The following is a 24878-nucleotide window of genomic DNA, read 5'->3' on the forward strand; positions in this document are numbered from 1 at the left end:
GTCAAGGCTGCCTTCTTTCAATCACGCTCTCCTCAGCAAGACGTGCCATCTTCCATCGCACTGGCCTCCATGTCGTCGAAGGATCTCTCGCTCGACGAGCTGAAGGACCTGCAGAAGCAGCTCTCCAAGTTCGCTACCTCTTCCGATTCGGAAGCCATCCTCTCGATCTTCTCCAAGCTCAAGTCGGGGCTGTCAAAACCAACAGAAGATGTCATCCGCCAAAGCAAGATCGGTGTTGCGGTGGGCAAGATGCGTTCGCATTCAGACAAGAAGGTAGCGGATCAGGCAAAGTCGTTGGTCAAGGATTGGAAGGCGATCGTGGACAAGCAAAGGGCGCAGTCATCATCCAATAGCAGCAAGCCCTCCTCCTCCACTGCTTCGCCGGCGCCAGCAGGCACAAAGACAGAAGGCGGTGCCATTGGCAACGGAGCCTCAGAGGTATCGCTATCCTCCACACCATCAACAACAGCAGCCACACCAGCATCATCCACTACCAAAATCGACTTTGAGATCCTCAACGACAAGGTTCGCAACGCCTGTCTCAAGCTCCTCTACCAGGCTCTCGAGATCGGTAAAGAGAACCACGGCTGGAACGACTCGCAGATCTTTGACGCTGCCGTTGCCGTCGAGGCAGCCATCCTCGCCAACCAGGGCAAAGGCTCCGTCACCGCCGATTACCGCAACAAGGTGCGCAGCCTCTCGCTCAATATCAAGGACAAGAACAACCCGGACCTTCGCGCAAGAGTCGTGGAACGCGAGATCTCAGCAGACGTGCTTGTCACCATGACCAACGAAGAGCTCGCCAGCGACAAGCGCAAGAGGGAGATCGAGGAGTTGCACATGCAGAACCTCTTCAAGGCCAAGGGAGCGGCAGCTCAGGAGGCAGAAACGGATGCATTCCAGTGCGGAAGGTGCAAGCAGAGGAAGACGAGGTACTACCAGATGCAGACGCGGTCAGCGGACGAGCCGATGACGACGTTCGTAACGTGCACCAACTGCAACCACAAGTGGAAGTTCTGTTAGGGGAGGGATCTGCTTTGCTTAGGAGGTTTTCGCTGTGGCGCACTAGCATATGTACGAATACGAGAGTGGAAAACTGTTACATCACATGATCATGCCTTGGATGGGCTCGGTGAGCCTTGAGCCCAGAAGTGGAGTAACGTTTGCTGCTGTCTGGGCCTCGACGATCGACCGGCTTGATCAGCCGCGTTTGACTCTGCTCGTTGCCGCTTCTTCTCTGCCGCTTGCTCCGTTCGAGCCTGGATTCGCTCCGACTTTCGCTTGCCCTTTGCCTGCGGCTTGTCGTCCGGCTCTATCTTCGAATGAGGCTCGTCGTCAGGTCCCGCAAGTATAATGAATGCTGGATACACCACACGTCGCGTCTCAACCTGGGAGTCGGTCTGATGCTGATTGGCGTTGCTGTCGCGAGGCAACTCGCCCGTCCAGCAGCAGCAGCCTTGTCTGGGAAACAAGAAGTAGGGCAGCCAAGGTTTGACTTCGACGAGTGTAAAGACATCAGGATCTGCCCAGACTCCGGGATCATTGGGCGAAACCTCGCCTGGTCGGCTTTCCCCTGTTGTATTCGTCCGACGGTGCAGGTCCTTAACAAAGTCCTTGTCGCAGATCCGATCGATGCTTTTAGATGCGGTCACCCGGATCTCTGTCGGCTCCACGACAGCCGTGTCCGACGCACGTCGACTTCGATTAGCATTCCAAATCCTGATCAAGTCGCTCTTACCCGAATGGATCAACCGCCAGTGATCGTCTTTCTGGCGCACCGAGTTGAGCCACGACGGATTGTGCTGCTTCAATGCCTCCTCCACTTCGGCACGTATGCCAGACGTGGAAGACATACCTGAAGAGACCTCCGGACTCGGGATAAACGATGAAGATGCCGCCTCGTTGGCATACCCATATTTCAGGCCAGAAGACCCCTCCCTTGCTTCTTTCGAGACAAATTGTGCCGACATGTCTTTGAGCAGACCTTGATCGACAAGATTCGAGAGTGCCTCTTTTGGTGCGTTGAGGCTGTATCCTTCCAGGTCGATAATAAGGAGCTTCAGCTTCGGCATTCTGTGTGAGTGGACAGCCAGCTCGTATAGTGCATTCTGTGAAAACAGTGTCTCGTCGTACCCATCAGGAAGGTCATGATCAAAATTCGCTTCGTCCATCAACCAGAATGGGAGCCGACGGTTCGCCCTACGCCGTCTGCGAAAGCTGACGAAGTCACGAAAATCGCGCAAGACTTCGGGGGGCAGCTTAGCGAGCCGCAAACACTCGAGGTTCTGGTGAGGCGAAAGGCCTGCCGATACGTCACGAACGACATGAGGCGACAGATGATCATCGTGTAGCGTGTTCCAGGACCGGAAGTCGTCTTCGTCAACGTTCCAAATCCGAGGCAATCGGGTGTCGCCCAACAGGAAAGCGATAAGATCTTTGGACGGGATGACACGGACCAGATCGAGATGCGTCAATCTCGACAGCGGTGCAAGCGTCGCCACGTTGCCGAGGGACAGGTACTTAGTCATAGGACCCATGCTGACTCTGAGAGCTCGAGGACGACATTTTGTTGTGGCTGAGAGAAAGTGGTTGAATGGATGTCCCCAAACAGCGTCGCCTGTCTCGTCGTCATCGTCGTAAATTGCCTCATCGTAGCAGTTCTCGCTGACGAAGCAATGTAGAGATAGGTATGAGATATGCGGAGCAAGCGAAAGCAAAGTGTGTGCTTCACATGCGCAAAAATCTCGCAGGGCAAAGGGACTTTCATCTCTGTTCGTCTCGCCGGTCAGATGAAGAGCACGAATCCCTTGCGCGAGATCGCTCGAGCCTGGAATGAGCCTGGCAGTGTCATTCCAGCAGGCAGCATGTACAAACTTGTTTGTGGCAGCTGGACTTCGCAGGAAGGGCGCATAGCAGAGCTTTCGCGCCGAGATTGCGTAAAGTCGCTTGCATGTTCGGAGCAGCGCAAAGAGATCGTCGGTTTGCGTAGCTCCAGTCTTTGACCGTTCCCAAGAAAAGGAGTCTACCGCTGGTCGTGGAAAGACATGGTGATCAGGTTGAATGGTTGGGAGAAGGTAGTCGACAATGTGTTCAAGCACCTCTGTTGGAAGACTCAACAGTGTCGCTGCGGAGCGCACCGATTTGAGCGAGCCTGCTTTGATGCTGTCTTGTATCGTAGGCAATGCAACTTGCGAGCGTGGCTGGAATGCATCTGTCGTCTCCATGTTGAACTAGAGTAGACGGGCCTGCTTGCGGTTGGCTTTTGTACCTTGATGATGTGTGTTGACGATGGTAGGTTAGGACCGAGACTGGCGTGATTGAGACACTGCTGCTGGATGAGTCGACTTGAGAATGGGCCGAACTCGATCCAAGCAGCTCGAGCTCGCTCGGCGCTTTATATCTTCGAGCAAGGACACCTGTGAGGCTGGAAAGAAAGAACAACAATGTGACTGCGACTGCAGAATTCAGCCAAGATGACCAAAGCGTCGTCTTCTGACTGAGCGCTTTTCTAAAGTCACATTTCACTTCAACGAAGATGTTCCGCAGAGTTACGTTGAAGCGCTGAGTCGGCTCGCTCTCCTTTCATATCGTCACATTGCTCTGGCACGGACCGCTTTCAAGCTGAGCACACGCAGCCGCACAATTGCCACTCAAATGAAGCGGCTGAATCGCAGCCTCTGTCGCCCGAGCTCTTGGGCCGCAGGCAAGCAGGCTTCCCTGTTCCTGCAAAGGCGTGAAGAGCTGCGCTCGTGCTGTTCCTTCTTTACTTTCATGTATCAGACATCCTGCTGCGACGTTTCTCAAGCTTGTAGCTCCTGGCATCGACAGATCTTCGACACGGGTGAAGCTCCCGGATATCGCAACGAGCGCCTGCGTCGCCGGTCTGTCTGGCATCCTGGTCGCAATGGAAGAAGCGAGCTCGACACCCGAGCGCGCGCTTGAAGAGACCGAATTGCAGCGCGACGAGACCTCCTCTGAAAGCCAGGCAGCCAACGGATCGACATGTCTGTGGCTGATGCTCCCCTCAGGGATATGGAGCAGCATCGCCGAGTCTCTTTTACCTGTCATTCATCCGGAGGATCACGTTTTTCCGCAGCCGCAGTGCCAAGCTCTGACAGACCGAAAGTCCTTCAAAGCGACGCACTCCAAAGACTTGCTCGCGATGGCACTGACGTGCACCACGCTCAGGGACGTTGCCCTTCCGAAGCTCTACAGGACTCCATTTCTTTCGAAGGGCGTGAAAAAGTTTGTTCGCGACCTTTGTCGAAACGACCAGGACCAACTCGTCCCGGACACATGCAATCAGGCACTCTGGATTCACGCACTACATCTGGAAAACCCGATCCGCGAAGGCTCCGAATGCAAGGATTTCTGCGCATGTTGCGTGCATGTCTCGCTTTCCCTTGCCCCGAACATACGCCATCTGTCTCTTCGTGGTCTTGACGAGACGTGGGACGACGAGTGCGACGAGCTACACGACCATCCTGTCGTCCATTTCCTTGCGAGCACAACCAAATGTCGTCCTCGTAGCCTGACCTTAATGTGGGATGGATTCTCAATGCCCGTTTCAATTACCAACGCGACGTCCTTTGTGCCTCTCTCAGAGGTGACCCACCTGCACTTCATCAGCCTCACTCCACCAGAGTGCTTGATCGCGTTCCTGGTCGGCAATGCAGATATGATCAAGGCGTTCGGCCAGCCACTAGCCGCACAAATGCAGGCGGATATCGCTTCAGGCCATTCGCCTAACGAGAAGCTAGAATGCTTGCGCTTATCGCAGCTACCGGAAGAGGCTCTGCACCACTTTGGAGAGTACATCGCTTGGCGTAAGGCGACGGATGCGTTCAGCCAATTGTCGCCAGCAAAGCAGGCTCTACGAACACCTCTCGACGAGCCAGACGTCTTGATGGAGATATCGGGGAACTCGACCGTCCGGGATATCCTATACGACCTAGCCGTCAACTCGTGCAGGCTGCCTCGTCTCAGGCTGCTGATCCTCGACACGCAACTTTGTCCGTTGACACCACCAAAGGATGCGCTCAAGCTACTCGTCGAACAAGGAGCATTGACAGACGTCTCGAAGCGTTTTCCAGGCCTTCCGCAATCGGGCTGCGGATGCGGGTCGCAAGAGCACTACGCTACGACTTTTGTTTCATCCTTGTTCAACGATATGAAGCAGAACTCTGAGGACGGAGACTCGATGAATGCCACAAATCTCCTGCGCTCGGACGAAGAAGCAAAGTCGTGGAGCCGTCTTCTGGACAGCATGGACGAGCATTGGCGCCTCACACAAGAGGGAAAGCATGCCCTGATCAAGCTTTGGAACAGCTCTCGCTCGAAAAATGCGACCAACGCCACAGTACCTGTGCACACCGAGATTCGCATCGCAGCCGGAAGACACTGCAACCTTACCTCGGACGAGCTGGAACGAGACTTCCACTGCGCAGTGGAGAATCTCAAGTCGCCTCCGACCGCCTCCTCGTCGAATTCCAAGCACGACAGCGGCGCTTCACATGACCTGGGCCTCTGGGCTGACCCAGACGTATTCTCCGTGATCGAAACTAGGCCCTGGCTCCCTTATCTTCAGCTCAACCAGTACGGCTGCTGCTTTTGGACGGGCGAACTTCCCCGAGATAACGACGCAAGTTCAAGACTTCCCGGCAGCCAGAGCATCGTCAATCCTCCCATCGTACCCCTCGACGAGGCAAAGCTCGACGAGCAAGCAAAGCTCGAGCTCGAGAGGCTCAAGAGGGCGCGGGCGATGGATGAATTGGTCGAAGCCAAGCGGCAGCGAATAGAGGCCGCCGGACTCGACCAATCCGAACCCTCGATTCACTAGCATGATCCCATCTCAATTGTCACTGTTCTCCAGTCGTTGCTCCTGTGTCGTCCAAGCCATGCCTGAGGCTCAATTACGTCGATGTGAGTGTGTGAACGTTCTGCCATCCAGATCAAACCTCGATAAGGTGTCTGGAGTCCTGAGCCACCCGTTGAAAGTCCTCTCACTGTCGCTCACCGGAGGCACGTCCTGAGGCTGAGCTGAGTCCTTGATGCCGGTGCCATTGCGCGCTCCTCGCAGAAAGGCCTCCACAGCCACGTCGCCCTTCCTGCCCAGCAACCCATCTTTCCTCCTTCTGTACGCTCTCGTCCCTTCACCAAAGGTACCCGCCTTTGCATCGCTGTACAGCATGCTTTCTGTGCGCATCGCTGTGCCCATCATCGAGTCGTACGCCGATATGAAGGACTGAAAGTAGCTCAGCCTACACACGCCTGACCTTGCTGGCGGCTTGAGCGGCTCGCTCTGCTGCCCCTCCTTCGACTTGGGTCGTTTCGTTGGCGCGCCCATCTTCGTGCCTGTTGCAAGATTCTCGATCTTGCCCTTGCCGGGCTCGAGAGAAGCGTGAGAGATGAAGAGGACCGAGTTGGGACAGCTTTCCGGTTCGTGGTTTGCTCTGAACACGCTGTGATGATCGGCGGGATCCAGACCGGAAGCTTGCGACTCGAAGGTGGACCATGCTTTCTCCATCTGAGCCTCTTTGCTGTCTGGGAATGGGGTCGTCGACCACCCTACGGCGATGGCGTTACCGTCATCTGCTGGACGCGCTCGTTGGAGTGCTCGTTCGCAGTCCTTCGCCAGTACTTCTTTCAACGCTTCTCTTTGCTGGTCGCTCGATTCTGCGTCGGCTACGCTGGAGGTCGGAAAGGTCGGAAAGATGTGTCGCACCGGATGGTCGCAGATCGTGATCGAAGAGACGTAGATGGGATCCAAGAGCAATGACAGTAAGCTACCCTGCATGCCGATCCCAGGAGCGTTCCAAAGGGCGATCTTGTCGCTGCACGACATGCATATCGAAGGTGGTGAATCTGGACGCCCGGGCTTGGTGCGAAGCGAGCCTGGGCTTGGATTCGTAGCTTGTGAATGTGAGGACGAGGCACGGCCCCGCACGACGCTACTTTGTCCGCTACCACCACCTACAGCTTCAAAGGAGTGTTGAAGTTCGAGTTCGAGCAGCTCTGCAGTTGTGAGCACGTCGCTCCTGCCTGCTATTTGATCCTGCGCAGCACGCTGAAAGTCTAGCAGCTTGTTGGAGGCGTCTCCGCAGGGCAGCGTTGATACGTACAGGTGCAGCCGGACGCCGGCTTTCAGCTTCCACCTTCTCGCGCTTTCGTCACTTTCTACTTGCTCAAAGAGTGTTGGCCCACTCGCAGCACCCGCCTTGACCTCTTCCTGGAGCCGCTGGAGCAACCACTGCCGAGCACCTCTCCTAGCGAGCACCTCAGCATGCTGGTCGTGCAGCACATCCCCGTTCGGCGGCAGCGATGCGCATGGGAGACACTTGAGACCTGTAGCTAGCGATACGACCGCGTACTGGCTGTCCTGCTGAGGGAAAGGGTAGGATAGGACAAACGCGGCGAGGACGGTCCATTCGAGGCGGTTGTTCGACTTGATGCCTGGTTTGGCGCCGCGTGGAGGAAGGTGCTTGAGATATGTCTCCAGTACAAGGGCCGCTATGCGCTCGTGATCGATGCTGACCTCGCTTCGCCTCGTCGCCATGCTGCCATCGTCCTCCCGCTGACGACGGTGTTGAGGTTGTGGACGGTGGCAGACGTCAAGAAGAAAGTGTGGTCGGACAAGACTTGCAGATTCAGGGTCCAGCAAAAGTCTAGGAATGTTACATCGTCTTAGACCATGAGGTCCTTCGGAAGAAATTGAACTGCGCTATGATGCTATAAATATGCACGGTCGATCCCTGCCAAGAACTGACAAATCTGTCTTCTTGGCTGTTGATACTGTTTGACAACGTTCCTGTTGAACGGCGTTCGTTGTCTTGTCAATGGCTTCATTCTCATCCACATCCCTTCCCTGCCACATCCACTTCACAGGAAAGCTTGCAAGGATTGTGAGGCACACCCTCTCCACCGAGACCGTGTGTCCCTCATACACGATACACAACCAAACAGGATACAATAGAAGGACCAACATACAGTAGAAGTACGGCGACATGTCGACTGCAGAGCACCACGATGCTCACCTCCCACATCATGAGCGGCACCACCGCACGCTAGGCGAGACGATGGACGGGAACGACAGACCCGATGGTGTCGAGTCCGTCTCTTCCTCGCGCTCCTCCACCTCGTCCGATGACAACGCTCCTACTGCCAACGGCGGTCCCAGTAAACCACGCACCACCACACCATACGAGATCAAGCTTCACTGCCGGTCCAACGATCCAATCGCCGACCTGGACGCGCTCGACCCCGAAGACCTCCCCTCGCACTGGGTGCCCACCTTCGTCTCCCAACTGTCGCGCGCCAAATCGTCCGCCTTCGGTCAGCTCCCCACAGGCCGTTCCAGCACCTCCTCAGACCGCTCTTCCCCGAAGGAGCCCAAACGAAGCAAAACCGAAGAAACCCACATGCTCTCCCGTCTGACATTCGTCAATCCGTGGGAGAAGAGCTTTCGCAAACCGGGCATCCAGGGCATCCTCAACGGCGGGCTCAAGTGGGGTCTGCCAGACAGCTATACCGAGGGAGACGGCCACGGTGGGATGCGAGCAAGCGGGTTCAAGTCGAACAAGAAGATCCTGCGTCAGATGGAGGAGGCGAGGAAGGAAGGGTTGCGGGAGGATTGGGATAAAGTTGAAGTGATCGAGCCGGGATGGGGATGGAGTTCGAGGCGGTTGAAGAAGGAGGTTGATCATATTCGTGATGAGGATGGCGAGTTGTCACCTCAACACGAGCAAAGCAAAACGAAGACGTCGGAAAGCGATTACAAGTCGAAAGAGAGGCCGCAACAGGACTGGAAGGATCCAAAGACATCGCGTGACGCAGTCAGGGTCACTTGGCTCGGCCACGCAACCACGCTGCTCCAGCTCCCGCCCCTTCCCACCGAGTCGAATGCCAATGGCCAAGACGGGGACGACGTCTCGTCGCGATCCATCAACATCCTCTTCGACCCGATCTTCTCGGAACGCTGCTCGCCATCCCAATCCGCCGGCCCACAACGCTTCACACCCGCCCCGTGCACAGTCGAAGACCTCCCCCCCATCGACTTTGTCATCATCTCCCACTCGCACTACGACCATCTCGACTACCACACCTTCAAGCAGCTCCACCATCTCCGCGGCCAATCCATCCACGCGATCGTCCCACTTGGGGTGAAGGACAAGCTGACCGGCACCGGTGGGTTCGGCTGGAGCAAGGATCAGGTTAGCGAGTTGGATTGGTGGGACTCCGCCTCCCTAACTCTCCCCTCTTCCTCTGGAGAGGTCAAAGTGGTCTGTACGCCAGCACAACACGGGAGTGGTCGAGGAGCCGGTGACAAGGATGCCAGTCTGTGGGCCTCCTGGGTTGTCTCATACCACTCCTCGAACGAACGATTCTGCGCCTTTTTCGCAGGGGATACAGGGTTGAAGTTTCACCACGACAATCCGAACAAACGGCACAAGTACCCCGCTTGCCCGGCGTTTGCGGAGATCGCACGCAAGTTCCAGCCCTTCGATTTATTGTTGCTACCCATATCGGTGGGATCCAGTCTCAGTTACTTTCGATCGTGGGATCCATTTCCAAGGGCTTTCTCGCCGTTCCCGAGGGTGTCCAGCACGCTGACGTCGAGTATTCATATGGATCCTTTCGATGCGGTCGAGTGCCACGAGATCTTTCAGAGGGAGAAGAAGGAGGGGAAGGATAGGGGGATGGTGAGTTTGGCAGTGCACTACGGGACGTTTGTTCGGAACGACGAGCAGACGAGGGGAGATGTGAGGGAGTTGCACAAGGCGTGTCGGATGAAAGGGTTGCGATTCGCGCGCGTGTCGGACGAGACGCTTCTGCTGAACGGCGGGGAGGCGGCCCAGGGAGAGGGAGAGGAGAGGAAGATAGAGGGGAAACAGGAGAAGAAGAGCAAGGACGAAGATGTCTTCCTCGTCTCGGATCAAGGACAGACTGTCTGGCTGCCCATCCACTCCTCCTGACAGCCTTAAGACACATTCTGCAACGAATATACCCATTCTGGAAAACTTATATACAAATGACCACCTTTCTCTCTCAGATGTTCTTGTTCTTGTGAGCCCTCTCACCGATCCTGTGGATGGAAAAGATCCTGCCGATGATCCAGTCCTTAACACTCGTAGGCAGGTAGTATGAGATCCACACACCCAAACTCTTCTTGCCCGTGAACAGGTAAGCGCCGGGTCGGGTGGCGGTGACGAACTTCCTGACGTTCTTTGCGAAGGTCTCACTCGGCGTGGGTTCACCCTGCTGGCTGAACTCGGCGCGGAACTTGACGAGGTCCTCGACGTGTTTGTACATCGAGTCGGAAGGCAGGTATCCGAGGTCCTGCTGCTTGCCGTCGACGCTGGGCTTGGGGAGGTTCTTAGCGGTGTTATCGGCGATGGAGCTCTTGATTGCGCCTGGGGCGACGACGACGACGTGTACGCCGAACGGCGAGAGTTCGAGCCTGAGCGTGTCCGAGATGGCGTGAACGGCCGATTTGGACGCCGAGTAGGGTCCACCGAAGGGCATGCATGCGATAGCCGCAACCGAGCCGATGTTGACCACCACGCCCGATCGACGCTTGATCATATACGGCGCAGCAGCCTGTGTGACGGCGATGAGACCGAAAAAGTTGGCATCGAACGTCTTGCGAATGTTGTCGATGGGCGTCTCGACCAGTGGGCCAACGGCGAGGTTGACACCGGCATTGTTGACGAGGATGTCGATGCGATCGTGCGTGGTCTGGGTGATTTCGGCAAAGGCGCGCTTGATGGAATCGGTGTCGGTGACGTCGAGCTGCACGCGCTCGATGCCAGCGGGGAGCGTGCGGAGAGACTCGACGTTACGGGCCGTGGCGAAGACGCGGTACTGCTTCTGAGCATCGAATTCGATTGCCATGGATCGACCAAGGCCAGAGGAGCAGCCAGTGATGACGACGACCTTGCGCGGGTCGTTGGTGGTGACGAGGTCTGCCATGGTGACAATGAGCAGGACAGAGACGATTGAGGGGAGATAGATGGTGGAAGTGAGCAGGAGAGGCGAAAGCTCAAGAAAGTCTAATGAAGAGCGTACCAGGTCGACCTCGGTGCACCTCACAACTTGCGCCCACGCCCCACTGGTCCCACCGAGGTCAAATGAACCTGCACATTCGGGTTGCCTGTCTGCTGGGAAACATTCACATGCGTTGTTGCGAAGAAGCCAAATGAGCTTTCATACGCGGTTGCTGGGCAGGTTGTTTGGCCCGTCGAGCCCTTGCAAGATTGCGAAGAAGTGCAAACGAATGATGACGTTCGGGTCGCACAAATCACCGTCGCCCTTAGCCGAGCTCGCCGGCTTCTTGCCCCACAGCTTGAGACATGTTTGTGCGTCTGAAAGGTCAACGGTTCATTAAATTGAGGTCACAAAAATCAGTAATTTAACGCGCGCGCACGGTGACGGATCTTCTCCACACTTCGTGCTCGCCATCAGGGTACCGGCTATGCACCACCGCCATCATCATCACATCATCCTGAAGATAGCTGCGGCTGATAATCCCAAAGATGCCGGACAAGAAGCAGTCAGACGCCTCGAGCTCTTCCTCGGAAAGCGCTACCATCAAGAACCGCTTCTTCCCCTCGGGTCATGGTCCCACGCTCGCCGGCGTCGCCGCCCTCCTCGCCTCCCCTACCACCCGCAACGTGGTCATCCTCTCGGGCGCCGGCATCTCCACCTCGGCCTCCCCTCCCATCCCTGACTTTCGCTCCCCTGGCACGGGTCTCTATTCCAACCTCGCAGCGTACAACCTGCCTTACGCAGAAGCCATCTTTGACATCTCCTACTTCCAACGTCACCCACAACCCTTTTTCACCCTCGCCAAGCATCTCTATCCGGGCAACTTCAAGCCTGCCCTTGCGCACTACTTCCTCACGCTACTACAGCAGAAAGGAAAGTTGAAGCGGGTGTTCACGCAGAATGTCGATACGCTCGAACGCATTGCGGGTGTAGAGGGGGAGAAGATCGTTGAAGCGCACGGAAGCTTTGCCACCTCGACGTGCATCGTGTGCAAACACAGGGTCGGAGAAGATTGGATCCGTGCCAAGGTGGAGAAAGGCCAAGTGGCGAGGTGCCCAAGAGACAAGTGCCCAGGGAGAAAGAGGGGGAAGGGAGAAGAGGCAGGGGGACTGGTTAAGCCGGATATCGTCTTCTTTGGAGAGAATCTGCCAGCGAGGTTCTTCAGGTGTATTCCGGATCTCAAGACGGCAGATCTGTTGATTGTTATGGGGACATCGCTGCAAGTGCAGCCGTTCGCATCGTTGATCGATGCCGTGCCAGCGGATTGCCCGAGGCTGCTCATCAACTTGGAGCGTGTCGGCGAGCTGGCGTCATCGGACGGTTACACGGGAGGAGGAATGGGCGCAGGCATGTACAACGAGACTGGATTCGACTTCGATGGATTGACATATGGCGGGAAGGACAAGACAAGAGACGTCTTCTACGAGGGCAAGGCGGACGATGGCGTGGCAGAGCTGGTGAAGCTAGTGGGAGAGGAGTGGGAGACCGAGCTGCGACGGCTCAAGGTGGATGGCTACACGAAGCTGGACGCCGACAAGAAAGCGGATGCGAGGCCAACGACCAAGACAGAACAATCGACCAAAGACGCCAAAGACGAGAACAAGGTCACAGCCAAGGAAAAGGATGGCAAGCTGGCCAACCCAACGATCAAGGACGATGCCAGCAAGCTAGACGAATTGACACGCGATTTGGAAAGCAAGGCCAAGCTGGACGACAAGCCCGCCTACAAATCGACACGAGCAGCAGACTCAGACTCAAAGCACGGCTCATCCTGATCGTCTTCGACGTTGTCAGAGCAACATTGATGATCAAAGTACAATGACTGGTATTGAAAAGCGGGAGACCCAAGTCGAAAGGCAAGAAAAGAATTACAACACATCGTCGACGGGAGCATCACACTCCCTTACACGGCCCTAGGCTGTGCGGCCTCGATGTCCTTCTCGCTGCTGGCGGGCGAGAACTTGACGTCCTGCGAGACGTGGTGGACCTCGGCGCCCTCCTCTGGCCTGACAAAGTCGTGGAGCAGAGGCATGAAGAGCACCTCCTCGCCGATCTGGGCGAGGTCGATTCCCAGCGCCTCGTCCTCCTCGGTGGCGCGGAAGTGGCAGCCAGGGATGCGGTCGATGGCGAACAGCAGGATGAGGGTGACGACGAACGACCAGCCGAAGCCCGACGCCGAGTCGGCAGCCTGGTAACCGAGCTGGATCCAGTTCTTGTTGATCCATCCACCGGGGATGGGAGCGGAACCGTCGAACGAGGCAACGCGCCAGTCGGCGAAGATGCCCGTGAGCAGGTTGCCAACGATACCACCCACACCGTGAGCGGCAAAGATGTCCAATGCATCGTCGTAGCCAAGGAGGTTCTTGAGACCAGTAGCAAAGTTGCATGCGGTGCCGCCGAGGACACCGAAGGCGACAGCAGCAGGGGTGCCGACATAACCAGAAGCAGGGGTGATAGCGACAAGACCCGAGATGGCACCAGAGCAGAAACCGACGGCGGACCACTTGCGCTCCAGCCTCCAGTCCCAGAACATCCACGTCAGACCACCGACAGCAGTAGCCACCTGGGTCACCATCATGGCCTGCACAGCGCGAAGGTTGGAGCCGAGAGCGGAACCACCGTTGAAGCCGAACCAACCGAACCAGAGGAAGACGGTGCCGAGGATGACGTACGCGACGTTGTGGGGGCGGTAGGCGAGCTGCTCAGTGCCGTAGCCCTTGCGCTTGCCGAGGAAGATCGAGATGGCCAGCGCAGCGGTACCGGACGAGATGTGGACGGGGGTACCACCGGCAAAGTCGAGACCACCCATGACGTTGGCCCAGCCCTTGCCGACGTTCCAGGTCCAGTAGGCGATGGGGTTGTACACGATGGTGGACCAGCAGAAGGCGAAGATCAGGACGGGGCCCAGACGCGCGCGGTCGGCAAAGGCACCGCAGGCGATCACGGGCGTGATGGCGGCAAACATCATTTGGTAGATGCAGAAGAGAAGCTGCGGGAGAGACGTGCCGCCGGTCGAAGGGCCAATGTCGACGTTCATCAGGCCAAAGTTGTCGAGGTTCTGTAGGCGTAGCCATCGGAAGGGGGATGAAGAAGATCAGCATTCGTTCGATTTGGTAGCGCGAAAGACCACGTCGTGTCGGCTACTTACACCGATGAAAGCGTTGCTCGAAGTGGTGGAGAAAGCGAGCGAGAAGCCCCAGAAGAACCATTCGAAAGTGACAACCGACATGACGGTCATGGACATCCAGATCATCGACAGGGCCGACTTCTTCCTGAGCAGACCGGCGTAGAAGAAGCCGAGACCGGGGATCATGATGAAGACGAGCGCCGTGGCGACAATGATCCAGGCGAGGGTGCCGGCATTGTAGATGAGCTCGGTCTCGACGCCCTCGACGTCGTAGTAGGTGAGCAGGTCACCGTTGGGGGTGGAAGTGACGTTGACCATTTTGGCTCGATTCACAGCGCGTGCAGATCGAGAAAGGGAGGAGGGAAGAGACTGTAGGGAAGGTGTGAGAAAGGGAGGTAGCCGGCAAGTTGCTTTGACGCGGGAGGTCTTGCTGAGCGACTTGATACCGTCCTAGGGTATAAGGGGTGATTGCTTCGTGGAAGAGAGTAGAGAGGTGGGTGACGGGGGAGAGCTTGTTTATATACCTTGCATACGGTAAGGCCTGCTTGGGATTGGGCACAACGGCAAATGAAGCGGACGAATCCGACAACGTTCGCGCGCCCCTGCGCAGTCAGACTCTCTGACTCACAAGACCACCGTCCACCAACGTGGGGGGAGCAAGAGCGGAAAAGACATGCAGGGCAGCAATCTGGTGCAATCAGCGGGGAGTGAAAATGAGGCTTGCAGCGCGCAAGGAACGGCAACAAACGGCAGGCTGGACAGACATCGGTGAAAGACGAACGGACAAAAGGACGGACATGGGGGCAATGTGTGGTACCGGCAAGCAGTAGAGAAGCAAGGGAAGGAAAGGGTCAAAGTTTCCCACTCCGGCGTGACGCTTTCATGCTAGCCATGCACGATAATCTGCCGTTGAACGATAGGAACAGAACGGGAAGTCGCGGATCTGCCTCCCCACACGAAGACCTACTCGAGACCTGATTCGGTTCTGGTGTTGATATCGCTGCCAAGACGGAGTGTAACACCATCTCAAAGAAGCGGACCCGCAAGAGGGATGCTGATTCCGGAGAGCCAAGATCCTTGATGAAGGGAAGGATCACCTAGGCGAGGGCCAAGCACGGTCGGTAGAGGAAGTTCAAGCGATCAATGTACCATGCCCCACGAAGCAATCGATTCGTCTCCGCCACGGCTGGTTCGCCTAGATGGGAAGAGAATCGCTTAAGGGAGCCGATCAAGGGTCGCGCGCATGTGGATCATTGCACAAGAGCAAGGCTTGCGAGCAACAGGGGACATGCGCAGCAGAGCGTTGCTGAATAGCTCGGCAAGGCGAGATTTCGTTATCTCTAGCTCCGTTCCGCCGTTCCTGATTTCGTGCAGCGCTCTGTTGCTTGAGATGCTTCTCCTTGCCGTTTCGCTGCTGCACAGCTCGAGCCTTCGATCTTTGTTCGGCAACTCTCAGATGGACTTCTCCCTGAAATGCTCGTTTCGACCTCGACCCTCGCAAGCTGGGCGTGCAGACACACTCCAGCGGTTGGACGCAATCAATCCATTTCTACGAAATCACCATCGCAATCACTACAACGTTGTCCTCCTACTCAATCATCAACATCCAGCGTGAAAGACAGACCGAACAAAGTCTAAGAACGTCTTGGCGCACACACAAGCAACTTGGCAAATGGCGAGGCGAGGTGGTGGGGAGGCGCTTATCAACAGAGGCGTTGTTGTTCCTGATTCAGGGTCATGATAAGGGAAGGGGGGCTTCAACAGCGTGGGGACCATTGGAATGGAAAGATAAGGAAATGCGCACAACTGGACTGCAGAGCGCGGCGCTCACCTAAATCTTGCCTCGAGCTCAGGCTCGACCCGGCGGCCGCGTGCTCGAAAAGATAAGGCGACCTCAATTCAGTCTCCGCCAACACGCCGTCTTTGGACCAACTTCTCGACAGTCCGATATATAAGCAAGCCTCGTTCCTGTTGGCGGTCTTGTTTGCCTGTATCGCAGAGCTTTTCATGTTGTCAGAAAGGCGATCTTGACGTTAGAATGAGTGGTACCGTAGACTAAGTTGAGCTCGAATTGAGGACCACGGCGACACAGGGTGGGCAAGCAAAGCCGCAAGCAACGTGGGAGAGGGTCTCTGCTCGAAGCGAGCAGCTAACAGATTGTATCTGGAACCAATCAGAAGCCGTCTTTTCACTGGACCTGGCTGGAAATATCTCCAGGCCATGACGGTTTGAGTCTAACAATGGAAGCTGTAAATGATCGGGCCGGATTTCGTCGATCGGTCTAGATCTTCCTTTCTTGCGACGTTGCTTTCACCTCGTCATCTCAAAGCCTCATCAGACGCTGAAACTCGTACAATGCAGGTCCGCAATGGAGTCAACCGTCCTCGAAGCCGAGCTGGGTCGCGTCATTCTCAAGCGATGCCTTTTCCCAAAGCACCAATGAAGTAGAGCGGAGTAAAGCTTGCGTATGTGTTGCGATGGATGTGGGATCATCAGCTACAACCACTCCTTGGGGAAGTCCTTCAGGCTAGGCCTGTCCGTCCTCAAATAATGCCTCTTCTTGTCCTGCCTGATCAGCGCCGACCTCAAATCCAACGGCAGCTCGTCCACCTCCTTTGTCCTGACATTGGCCTCCTTCACCAGCGCATCCAGGGTATCCGAGCACCACTTCATGTTCTGCCTCTCGTTGGGGAACAGCTCGCAAGAGATCTTGATCTCCCCCTTATCCCCTTCGCCCTGCAGGCTCTTTGGTTGGAACCTGGTCCCCGCGAGCAGCAGCAGCTTGTGCTTCGACTTGGCGTCCTTCACCGCACCGGCTTTGACCAGTTCATCGACGTCGACGTTGAGCACCACCTTGCGCGACGCTGGGTGGTTCTCCCCCTGATAGTGTTGGAAGCGAAACTGCAGATACTGCGATGGCTTGGGTGGGGTGTAGGATTGACGGAAGGCGGACAGCTTGGGAATCTCGAATTCGACCGTGCGCATTAGTTGCAGCACCTCGCGCTTGCGTTGAAGGATGGCGTGACCGAGCGTGGGGACGTCGTCGTAGTTGAACTTGCCCATCTTGCGCAGCGCCATTGGGTCGGCCATGTTGCGCTGCTTGCGCGGCTTTGCGGAGGCTGAGGCGGAGACCGAGAAGGCTCGAACGGCCGAGGATGAGGAAGAGGCAACGGCGCTGGTGCCGGTTGCTGACCGCAAGGACGATCCGAAGTTGGTCGCGAAAGACATGGTGACGCGGGACGACGGAAGCTATGAGAAATGGTGCTGTCCGGAGCGTACGAACGCAACGAGATCCTTCGAGATTGTTTTGCTGTGGTGAGTATGGTGTCGATGAAGGATGATGATGATGAGCAAAAAGGATCGAGATGCGCAAATCGAGATTTAGGAAGAAAGTTGGCCGTCACGTGCAAGTCTCTTCCGTAGTCTAACACCCTTGTGAATTGTTTTCGCTGCTCCGCGGATCAACTTCTGAGAAGAAAGCAACGAAGGACCCTGCTTCTATTCGACCATCTCGATCCAGCCATGCAGGCGACACCTGTGCTCTCCGCCTCGGAGGCTGCGCCTGGCGCGACGCTCACCGGATCCACATTGCTTCAACATGACACACAAGCAGCGGCAGGCTCGTCGAACCCAGCCATAGGCGAGACCAGCAGCAATGTTCAAGAGCAATACCTCCTAGTCCTCTCCGGTCTCATCGGCAGCGGCAAGTCCACCTTCGCACGCGCGCTATGCGAGCACTTTCCCAGCTGGCGACGTTGCAATCAAGACGAGCTAGGCGATCGTCACGCGGTCGTCTATGCTGCTCGCACGGCTCTCTTGGCTGGTCACAACGTCATCATCGACCGAACCAACATCGACGCAAAGCAACGCAGGACCTGGCTCGAATTGGCGCGAGAGCTCAGCACAACATCCTCTGCGGACTTCAATCCCACAAGCGGAGAGCCGAACGATGGAGCAAGGAAGATCATCACCATCTCTCTGACGCTCACCATCTCCACTGGCGCCGCAGAGGAGCGGTTGCGCGTACGATTGGACCACGAGACCATCAAGACTCCCGAAGACGCTCTGGGGATTCTGCCGCACTTCTTGAGATCATATCAGAAGGCGAGCACGGACGAAGGCTTTCATTACGTGCTGTCGTACCCTGCGGCGAAGATGTCTAGGGAGCCGAGCGAGGCCGAGGTGAAGGAGATTCTGTTGGACAGGCTCGGAACGGAGACCAGGGCGGAGGGCCTGCTGCCGGATCGACCACCGCCAAGAGCGGGGGGTGGACGAGGTAGAGGTGGGCCAAGAGGGAGAGGCGAATGGAGAGGGAGAGGTGGCAGGGGAGGCTCAGCGGTCTACGCACCACACCACCAGCATCAGCCTTACCCTTCGCCGGCCGGCCAACAAGGATGGTCGCAGAGCAATATTGCAGCCGAGTCAGCGAGTTTATCGACGCAAGGCATTTCAGCAACACCGCCATCATTTGCTGCTGCTGCCGCCTCGATCCCTCCACCTTCTACTCAGTACGAAACGCAGCCTCAACCGCAGATCTAAGCCTCATATACCCTCGCACGCTCTGTACCAACAACGATTTTCATCTATCCTCGTGCAAGTGTGGTGTGCTCGTGTGCTAGTATTCCTTTGAGATATTTCGGACATGAGTCTCTTGAGGCGGGCGTTTTCAAATGGGCGCAGCATCGGCCTGCTCTGCCGCAGCAGCCTCGGTGCGCTGCCGCTTCCTTGCTTCTTCCTCCTCTTCCTCCTGAGCTCGTCGTGCCCTGACTTCGTCCCTGCCTGTCTCGTTCAGCTTGTTTTCGTCGAGCAAAACGATTGATGGATGGACCAGCCTTGGCTCCTCGCCCTTCTGTCGCGAGAGGCCTGGATTTGGATTGCTGTCTCGTGGCAGCCCGCCGAGCCAGCAGCAGCAGCCCATCTCGTTCAGCTGTATGTACGAAAGCCAGGGCATGGTCTTGACGAGCTCAAACACGTCTGGGTCGGCCCAGATGCCCACATCTTGCGACGACAAGGGCGATCCTTCGGCGTGTTCGAGCGCTTCGAGGCTGGATGCCTGGCAAACAAACTCGCGTTGCCGGTCGCCTGAGCTCAGAAACTGGTATCGATCGGCGGCGATGCGAATCTCTGTATGTACAGGAATTGGATCATGGCCGTTCGCTGGCTTGCGAGAATCGTTCCAAAGCTGGATCAGATCGTGCTTACCCTGGTGGACCAGTTGCCAGTGCTCGTCCTCATCTGCCACATAGCCTTGCCACCGGTCGTCCAGCTCTCCGATCCTTGCGATGATCTCTTCGGGCACCTTGGCGTTGGCACCAAACAGCAACGCCAGCTTACCCGTGGCAGCATAGCTCTCACCGTCTCCGGCGCCAGGTAATGGAAATGTCTCTGACACACCCTTGAGCGCGCCTTCCTCGACAAGCTGCCGGAGTGCCCCGTAGGGCTCGTCGTGCATGTCCGTGACGATGTCGAGAATGACGAGTCTGAGGCTGGGCAGCTTCCGCGAGTTGCTCGCGAGATTGTACAGCGAATTCTGAAATTGGAAGCATTCCTCCGTGCTCTCTGGTGGTCGGGGAGCCGCGCGCAGAGCTCGCTCTGAGGGTGACAGGCTTCTGTACGCATCGTATGCCTTGCGCCAGACGGCAAAGTCGCCAAAGTGGTACAGTGCTTTGCGAGGCAGGTCCGAGATTCGCAGACACTCCAGCGTCAGATGCGGCGAGAGGCCTGCTTCGATCTCGTCGCGCACCAGAGGCGACAAAACATCATCCGGGTCCACGAGAGTTATGCTCGCATCGCCGAGGAGGAAGGCGGTCAGATTCGCCGGCGGGATCATGCGGACCAGATCGAGATGCGTGAGCTTGGAAAGGGGCGCGAACGACGTCGCATGCCACAGCGATACCTGTCTCTGCATCGGATGATTCTCCTTGTCGCCGAGGCTCAGGCTCAGTCCACGAGGGCGACACTTGGTCTTGTGAGAGAGAAAATGCACCACGGGATGGTCCAAGACCGGCTCTCTTTGGTCCGCCCTCCTCCGGCTGTCTTCGCAATGCAACGAGAGGTAGCGCATCTGGTGGGCGAGCGAGAGCGCAACGTGGATGTCGCAGAGACACAGCAATTTCGTCGCTTCAAAGCCATCGTTCGTCGTGACCACAGTCGCCATGTGAAGCGCGCGGATGTACGACGCACGCTCACATGTGTCCAGCACCAGCCTCCCCTCTTCGTTTGAACATAGATCAAAGAGAAAGCCATCGGATAGAGATCGGTCTGCGAGGAATATTGTTCGATAGGCTCTTCGCAGAGCGATTGTCTTGAGCTGCTTGCAAGTCAAAGCCAACGATACGAGGGATGCTTTGTTCGCCGAGAAGGGATAGTCTCGGTCTCTGAGAAATCTTGCTGATGGTCGGGGGAAGACGCACTGCTCTGTCGGGTCATCGGGTAGGAAGCTGACAATGCGTTCCCAAATCTCTGTGGGCAGACTGAGCCACGCAGGAGAGCGATCTTTGCTCTGCAACCACAGATCGTCCTCTTGGCTTGAACCATTGCGGGATGACGATGCGTTTGGCATAACAATGAAGCCTTCGAGCGAAGGGCGCCGCTCTTCTTCTTTCTTGTCCGGAGGCTACGTTTGGTGACGAGGCACGCTTCTTTTTCACTTGCTTGTTAAAGTGGCGCGACGGAGCTCAAATTCGCAACGAAGACGGTGGTGAGTGGGCTGCGAAGCAACAAACGCAGGGGATTATATACGGGAGACGCCCCTCGGTTATGCAGACTCAGAAGAATCGCTTTCAAGGTGCTCTCGCTCGTGATCACGAAATTTGGTGGCTCGTGTGATCTCGTCAAGCCGGATTTCTTTGAATTGATCGTCAGCTGGCGATCGACCGCCAATACGTTCAGAGACACACGACAACAGACTTGTTCACACAACGAAAGCTCGTCCAGCCTGCTGCGATTAGCGAAACTTGTATTTCTATTGAGCTACGAGCCGGAAACAATCGACGGCAAGGTCAATGGCGACGGATGTCTCGTTTGGCGAGGAAGCTCGCCTGTCCAGTACCAGCCTGGCGCCGATCCGCCTAGCGCTCTGAATGAAAGATGCGGGGCCGTCCGAACGAGCGAGAAGACGTCCGGATCTGCCCAGCTTCCCGCGTCTCCTGGTCGTTCGTCGTCTGTGTACGTCGTTGCAAAGCCATTTGCATCTCCGTTCGACGAAATTGCACCGAGATTGTCAGGCTCGTGCTGCGCCTGGCAGTCAAAGTCCTGAAAGCCCTCTCTACGATCGTGGCCATTCGGCCTTGCAGCGACGACACGAATGTCGACTCGCCCACTGAAAGCCTCCTGAGAATCGGCCCAAAGTTTCGTCAAGGCCAGCTTGCCGTCTTCAATCTGTGCCCAGTATCTATCGCGCTCGTATGCGTTCGGGTCCGGTATTGGCGCCTCGACATCTGTAGAGGATCTAGCGGCGTCTAAGAAGGTGTGTGCATCTTCGTGCGCAGCCCGCCTTCCTGCCGGCTTCTCAGCCTGGTAGTCGGTATGTATCAAGGGTGACAAGGCGATGAGCTCGAGCATGAACAGCCGCAGCCTCGGCAGACGATGTGAGTGTACAGCGAGATCGTACAACGCTTCCTGGACGGCGAAACGTCTTGCTGGGCCACGAGGAGCTCGTGGCGCGGGCTCGCGCGCCTGTTGCTGAGCCGACAGTTTCTCGTACACCTTCCACGCCCGCCTCCACGCAATGTAGGCGTCGAAATCTACCAATGCGTCTGCTGGCAGCAGCGAAAGGCGCAAACACTCCAGCGTTTCTCGCGGCGACAAGCCTGCGGCGAGACTCTTAGGAATATTGCCTTGTTCTTCGGCGTTGATCTGCTCGCCGACGAGGAATGAGATCAGCGCTGGTGGAGGAACAATCTTGATCAAGTGCAGGTGTGTTACTTTCGAAAGCGGCGCGAGGGACTGCGTTGTCGAGAACGGTGGCGCAGAGAAGGACAGGTTCGAGAGCGTAATTCTACGAGGACGGCAGACGGTCGAAGGGCGGAGGAACTCGAGCAACGCAGCGCCGGCTGGACGATGCTCTAGCGAGACGTAGTCTATTCGAGTCGCGTGTTGGAAGAGGGTGCGCAGGCTGTCGACGTAGCATGTTTGCTCGGCGAGGGTATCGCCTGGCTGAAGAAGTCCGTCGCCTGGCGGCAGCTGAATGGAACGAATTTGCGTAGCGTGACTGCTTTCGCCATTCTTGCTCGACGACGACAGGTCTATATGCTGTGCGGCTTCGCTTGTGATGGTGGCAGCGAGCTGATTGAGTGACTTCAATGTCCGAAGGAGTGGCCGACGATAGAGCATCCGAGTCGCGATGTCATGAAGTAATCTAGAGGATGACGCAGCGGCCAGGAGATCGCTGTTCGGAGATGGTGGCAGTGCGGGTGTCGAGTCGAAGTCGAGACCCGCCAAATGAGGCAGCGTCGACGCATTCGGGTCAACAGCTGGTACGAGACTTGCGATGATGCGAGCGAGAACCTCAGCAGGCAGCGCTGGTATCCTGTCTCTCGATCCGTTGGCGCCATTCATTTCCGATCTCTTGCATTGAGACGGCAAGCAAAGGGACCCGGCGTAAAGCTGGATGATGAGGAGAGTGAGAATCGAGAAAGAGGAACAGGGTCCAAAGACATCGTGGTTGTATGCGGAGCTTTCGAATTCCGCTTCTGGACCCTGTACGAGCCTAGGACCGTGCACACGACTCGACACCGTTATCTGCGTCTGCCACTGTCTGCGTCCCGTTCACCATCTGCAGCAGCCATTGCATGTGCGTGCATCGACACTACTAGCTTGCGCTACCTCGCAATCATGGGTCAGATCGAGCAGATCAAGGCTGGTCTGCCGACGATTCACAGCACACAAGAAGAAGCCCGTCGTCGACTTCTATGGCGGACGACACTTCAGCGCTGCGCTGCCTTGCTTCTCTGCCTTTGGCTGTTCGCAGACATTGCGCTGGACATCTTTCCATGGTCCATTGACAACGTCGGCCTCTCCTCGAGTCAGCACAATGACGCATGTCCGCAAGTGCCTCCGTTCAAGCTGCCAACCTCGAAGCTCACGCCCGGTCTCAGCAACAGCACCGACGCAATAGAGCTGCCATCCAGCTCAGATCTCGCTCGCCTTCTATCCGGCGCTGTTCAAGTCGACACCTCTGTTGGCGATGACTGGCCTACCGTAACTCAAGATCCTGCTCGATGGGAAGCAGTCTTTGCACCATTCCACGCCTACCTGCGATCCGCGTTCCCTCTGATCCACGCGGCAGACTCTCGCATCAAGTTGGAGCTCGTCAACACCTGGGGACTCGTCTACACATTCCCCGGCTCAAATGAAATCCTCCCACCGCTCGTGCTCATGGCGCATCAAGATGTCGTCCCGGTCGAACCGGAGACCGTCTCAGCCTGGACGCATCCGCCCTTTTCCGGCTTCGTCGACGCCGATCTCGGTCTGGTCTGGGGCCGAGGCGCTGGCGACTGCAAGGCTTCGCTCATCTCGATCCTCGCGACCCTTGAAACTCTGCTTCGCGCGAACTTCAAGCCCGAACGCACAATCGTATGCTCTTTCGGCTTTGACGAAGAGAGCGCAGGCACGCAAGGTGGTGTGGAGCTCGCCAACTTCCTTTACGAGCGATACGGCGACAATGGAGCTGCGATGATCGTCGACGAGGGCGGCGAAATCGATCTCGGCCTCGGCATTGCCGTTGCATCGCCGAATGTGGCCGAGAAAGGATATCTCGATGCTAGGATCACGGTCCACACTGCAGGTGGTCACTCGTCCGAGCCGCGAGACCACACGTCGATCGGCCTGCTCGCTCAGCTCATCACGGCGATCGAGGCGAATCCGTACAAGCCAGCCATTCAACTCGCGGGCAAGAAGCCCGAGGAAGTCACGCCAGCGTTGCAATACCTGCAATGCACTAGGGATGCGCCTAAGGCAGACGCAAAGCTCAGCAAGGCGCTCAAGAAGCTCGAGCGGATGCAACGCAAGATCGCGAAGGGCAGCAAGTGGGGGAGAGGCTGGCTGGACAAGTCGCTCGACAAGCAGGCGGCCAAGCTGCTCTCCTTGATGGACCGTGAGCAGCGCTTCGGTTTCCAGACCACTCAAGCGGTCGATCTCATCTCTGGCGGTGTCAAGATCAATGCTCTGCCCGAACAAGCGTCGACGGTCATCAATCACCGCATTGACGTATCGTCTTCAACGGACGAGGTGCGACGCCATATCTTCCACACCCTGCAACCAGTCGCGAAGAAGCTCAAGCTCTACTTGCAAGGCGATAGCCCGGCATGGAACTTCATCCCATCTTCGTCATCAAAGACGTCTGCTGGCAAAATCGTTTTGTCGGATGCATTCGACTCGCCGCTGGAGCCCGCACCGTTCACACCGATCGGTCCGAAGGACGCCCCGTGGAAACTCTTGCAGGGCGTGATTCGTGCTGTGTGGGACGATATCCTCGTCGCACCAGACGTGATGGGCGGCAACACAGACACGAAGAGCTACTGGAAGCTGACGAAGCACATCTTCCGATTCAGCCCGGGCTCAGATCAGCCCTTCCCAATCAAAGGCCAGGGAGACAACATCCACACGGTCGACGAGCGAACCAGCATCCACGGGCTGGTCAAGGCGACAGAATTCTACTCGTTGCTCATCCAGGCTGTAGGCTCGCAGACAGAGTTGTAGAGTACAA

General features: G+C 56.8%; 13 protein-coding genes across 13 annotated transcripts; 6 read left to right on the forward strand and 7 right to left on the reverse strand.

Annotated features, from left to right (window-relative positions):
- Positions 1 to 69: 69 nt before the first annotated feature.
- Positions 70 to 1023, forward strand: PSEUBRA_004755 (Transcription factor IIS, N-terminal; the record flags this gene model as incomplete). The annotated part of the gene is made up of 1 exon (XM_016438251.1): positions 70 to 1023. The coding sequence occupies one exon, from the start codon at positions 70 to 72 to the stop codon at positions 1021 to 1023; it is 954 nt and encodes a 317-aa protein (XP_016290729.1).
- An 89-nt stretch (positions 1024 to 1112) lies between these two features.
- PSEUBRA_004756 (uncharacterized protein) lies at positions 1113 to 2072 on the reverse strand (the record flags this gene model as incomplete). The annotated part of the gene is made up of 1 exon (XM_059465458.1): positions 1113 to 2072. The coding sequence occupies one exon, from the start codon at positions 2070 to 2072 to the stop codon at positions 1113 to 1115; it is 960 nt and encodes a 319-aa protein (XP_059321558.1).
- A 2486-nt stretch (positions 2073 to 4558) lies between these two features.
- On the forward strand, positions 4559 to 5839 carry PSEUBRA_004757 (uncharacterized protein; the record flags this gene model as incomplete). The annotated part of the gene is made up of 1 exon (XM_059465459.1): positions 4559 to 5839. The coding sequence occupies one exon, from the start codon at positions 4559 to 4561 to the stop codon at positions 5837 to 5839; it is 1281 nt and encodes a 426-aa protein (XP_059321559.1).
- Positions 5840 to 5908: 69 nt separating this feature from the next.
- PSEUBRA_004758 (Adenosine deaminase/editase) lies at positions 5909 to 7555 on the reverse strand (the record flags this gene model as incomplete). Its single annotated transcript, XM_059465460.1, has 1 exon — positions 5909 to 7555. The coding sequence occupies one exon, from the start codon at positions 7553 to 7555 to the stop codon at positions 5909 to 5911; it is 1647 nt and encodes a 548-aa protein (XP_059321560.1).
- Positions 7556 to 8075: 520 nt separating this feature from the next.
- On the forward strand, positions 8076 to 9971 carry PSEUBRA_004759 (Beta-lactamase-like protein; the record flags this gene model as incomplete). The annotated part of the gene is made up of 1 exon (XM_016438257.1): positions 8076 to 9971. The coding sequence occupies one exon, from the start codon at positions 8076 to 8078 to the stop codon at positions 9969 to 9971; it is 1896 nt and encodes a 631-aa protein (XP_016290730.1).
- A 73-nt stretch (positions 9972 to 10044) lies between these two features.
- PSEUBRA_004760 (Short-chain dehydrogenase/reductase SDR) lies at positions 10045 to 10968 on the reverse strand (the record flags this gene model as incomplete). Its single annotated transcript, XM_016438263.1, has 1 exon — positions 10045 to 10968. One exon carries the CDS (start codon positions 10966 to 10968, stop codon positions 10045 to 10047), a length of 924 nt encoding a protein of 307 aa, XP_016290731.1.
- Positions 10969 to 11531: 563 nt separating this feature from the next.
- PSEUBRA_004761 (Sirtuin family) lies at positions 11532 to 12818 on the forward strand (the record flags this gene model as incomplete). Its single annotated transcript, XM_016438254.1, has 1 exon — positions 11532 to 12818. One exon carries the CDS (start codon positions 11532 to 11534, stop codon positions 12816 to 12818), a length of 1287 nt encoding a protein of 428 aa, XP_016290732.1.
- Positions 12819 to 12946: 128 nt separating this feature from the next.
- Positions 12947 to 14488, reverse strand: PSEUBRA_004762 (Ammonium transporter AmtB-like domain protein; the record flags this gene model as incomplete). Its single annotated transcript, XM_016438269.1, has 2 exons — positions 12947 to 14101; positions 14192 to 14488. 2 exons carry the CDS (start codon positions 14486 to 14488, stop codon positions 12947 to 12949), a joined length of 1452 nt encoding a protein of 483 aa, XP_016290733.1.
- A 2178-nt stretch (positions 14489 to 16666) lies between these two features.
- PSEUBRA_004763 (Ribosomal protein S24/S35, mitochondrial, conserved domain protein) lies at positions 16667 to 17398 on the reverse strand (the record flags this gene model as incomplete). The annotated part of the gene is made up of 1 exon (XM_016438274.2): positions 16667 to 17398. One exon carries the CDS (start codon positions 17396 to 17398, stop codon positions 16667 to 16669), a length of 732 nt encoding a protein of 243 aa, XP_016290734.2.
- Positions 17399 to 17692: 294 nt separating this feature from the next.
- PSEUBRA_004764 (P-loop containing nucleoside triphosphate hydrolase) lies at positions 17693 to 18709 on the forward strand (the record flags this gene model as incomplete). The annotated part of the gene is made up of 1 exon (XM_059465461.1): positions 17693 to 18709. The coding sequence occupies one exon, from the start codon at positions 17693 to 17695 to the stop codon at positions 18707 to 18709; it is 1017 nt and encodes a 338-aa protein (XP_059321561.1).
- A 127-nt stretch (positions 18710 to 18836) lies between these two features.
- Positions 18837 to 20078, reverse strand: PSEUBRA_004765 (uncharacterized protein; the record flags this gene model as incomplete). Its single annotated transcript, XM_016438280.1, has 1 exon — positions 18837 to 20078. One exon carries the CDS (start codon positions 20076 to 20078, stop codon positions 18837 to 18839), a length of 1242 nt encoding a protein of 413 aa, XP_016290735.1.
- A 1064-nt stretch (positions 20079 to 21142) lies between these two features.
- PSEUBRA_004766 (uncharacterized protein) lies at positions 21143 to 22729 on the reverse strand (the record flags this gene model as incomplete). Its single annotated transcript, XM_059465462.1, has 1 exon — positions 21143 to 22729. One exon carries the CDS (start codon positions 22727 to 22729, stop codon positions 21143 to 21145), a length of 1587 nt encoding a protein of 528 aa, XP_059321562.1.
- A 276-nt stretch (positions 22730 to 23005) lies between these two features.
- On the forward strand, positions 23006 to 24871 carry PSEUBRA_004767 (Peptidase M20, dimerization domain protein; the record flags this gene model as incomplete). Its single annotated transcript, XM_016438249.1, has 1 exon — positions 23006 to 24871. One exon carries the CDS (start codon positions 23006 to 23008, stop codon positions 24869 to 24871), a length of 1866 nt encoding a protein of 621 aa, XP_016290736.1.
- Between the last annotated feature and the right edge of the window lie 7 nt (positions 24872 to 24878).

The sequence above is a fragment of the Kalmanozyma brasiliensis genome (genome assembly GCF_000497045.1).
Source record: "Kalmanozyma brasiliensis GHG001 unplaced genomic scaffold PSEUBRA_SCAF4, whole genome shotgun sequence".
Classification (NCBI taxonomy): domain Eukaryota; kingdom Fungi; phylum Basidiomycota; class Ustilaginomycetes; order Ustilaginales; genus Kalmanozyma; species Kalmanozyma brasiliensis.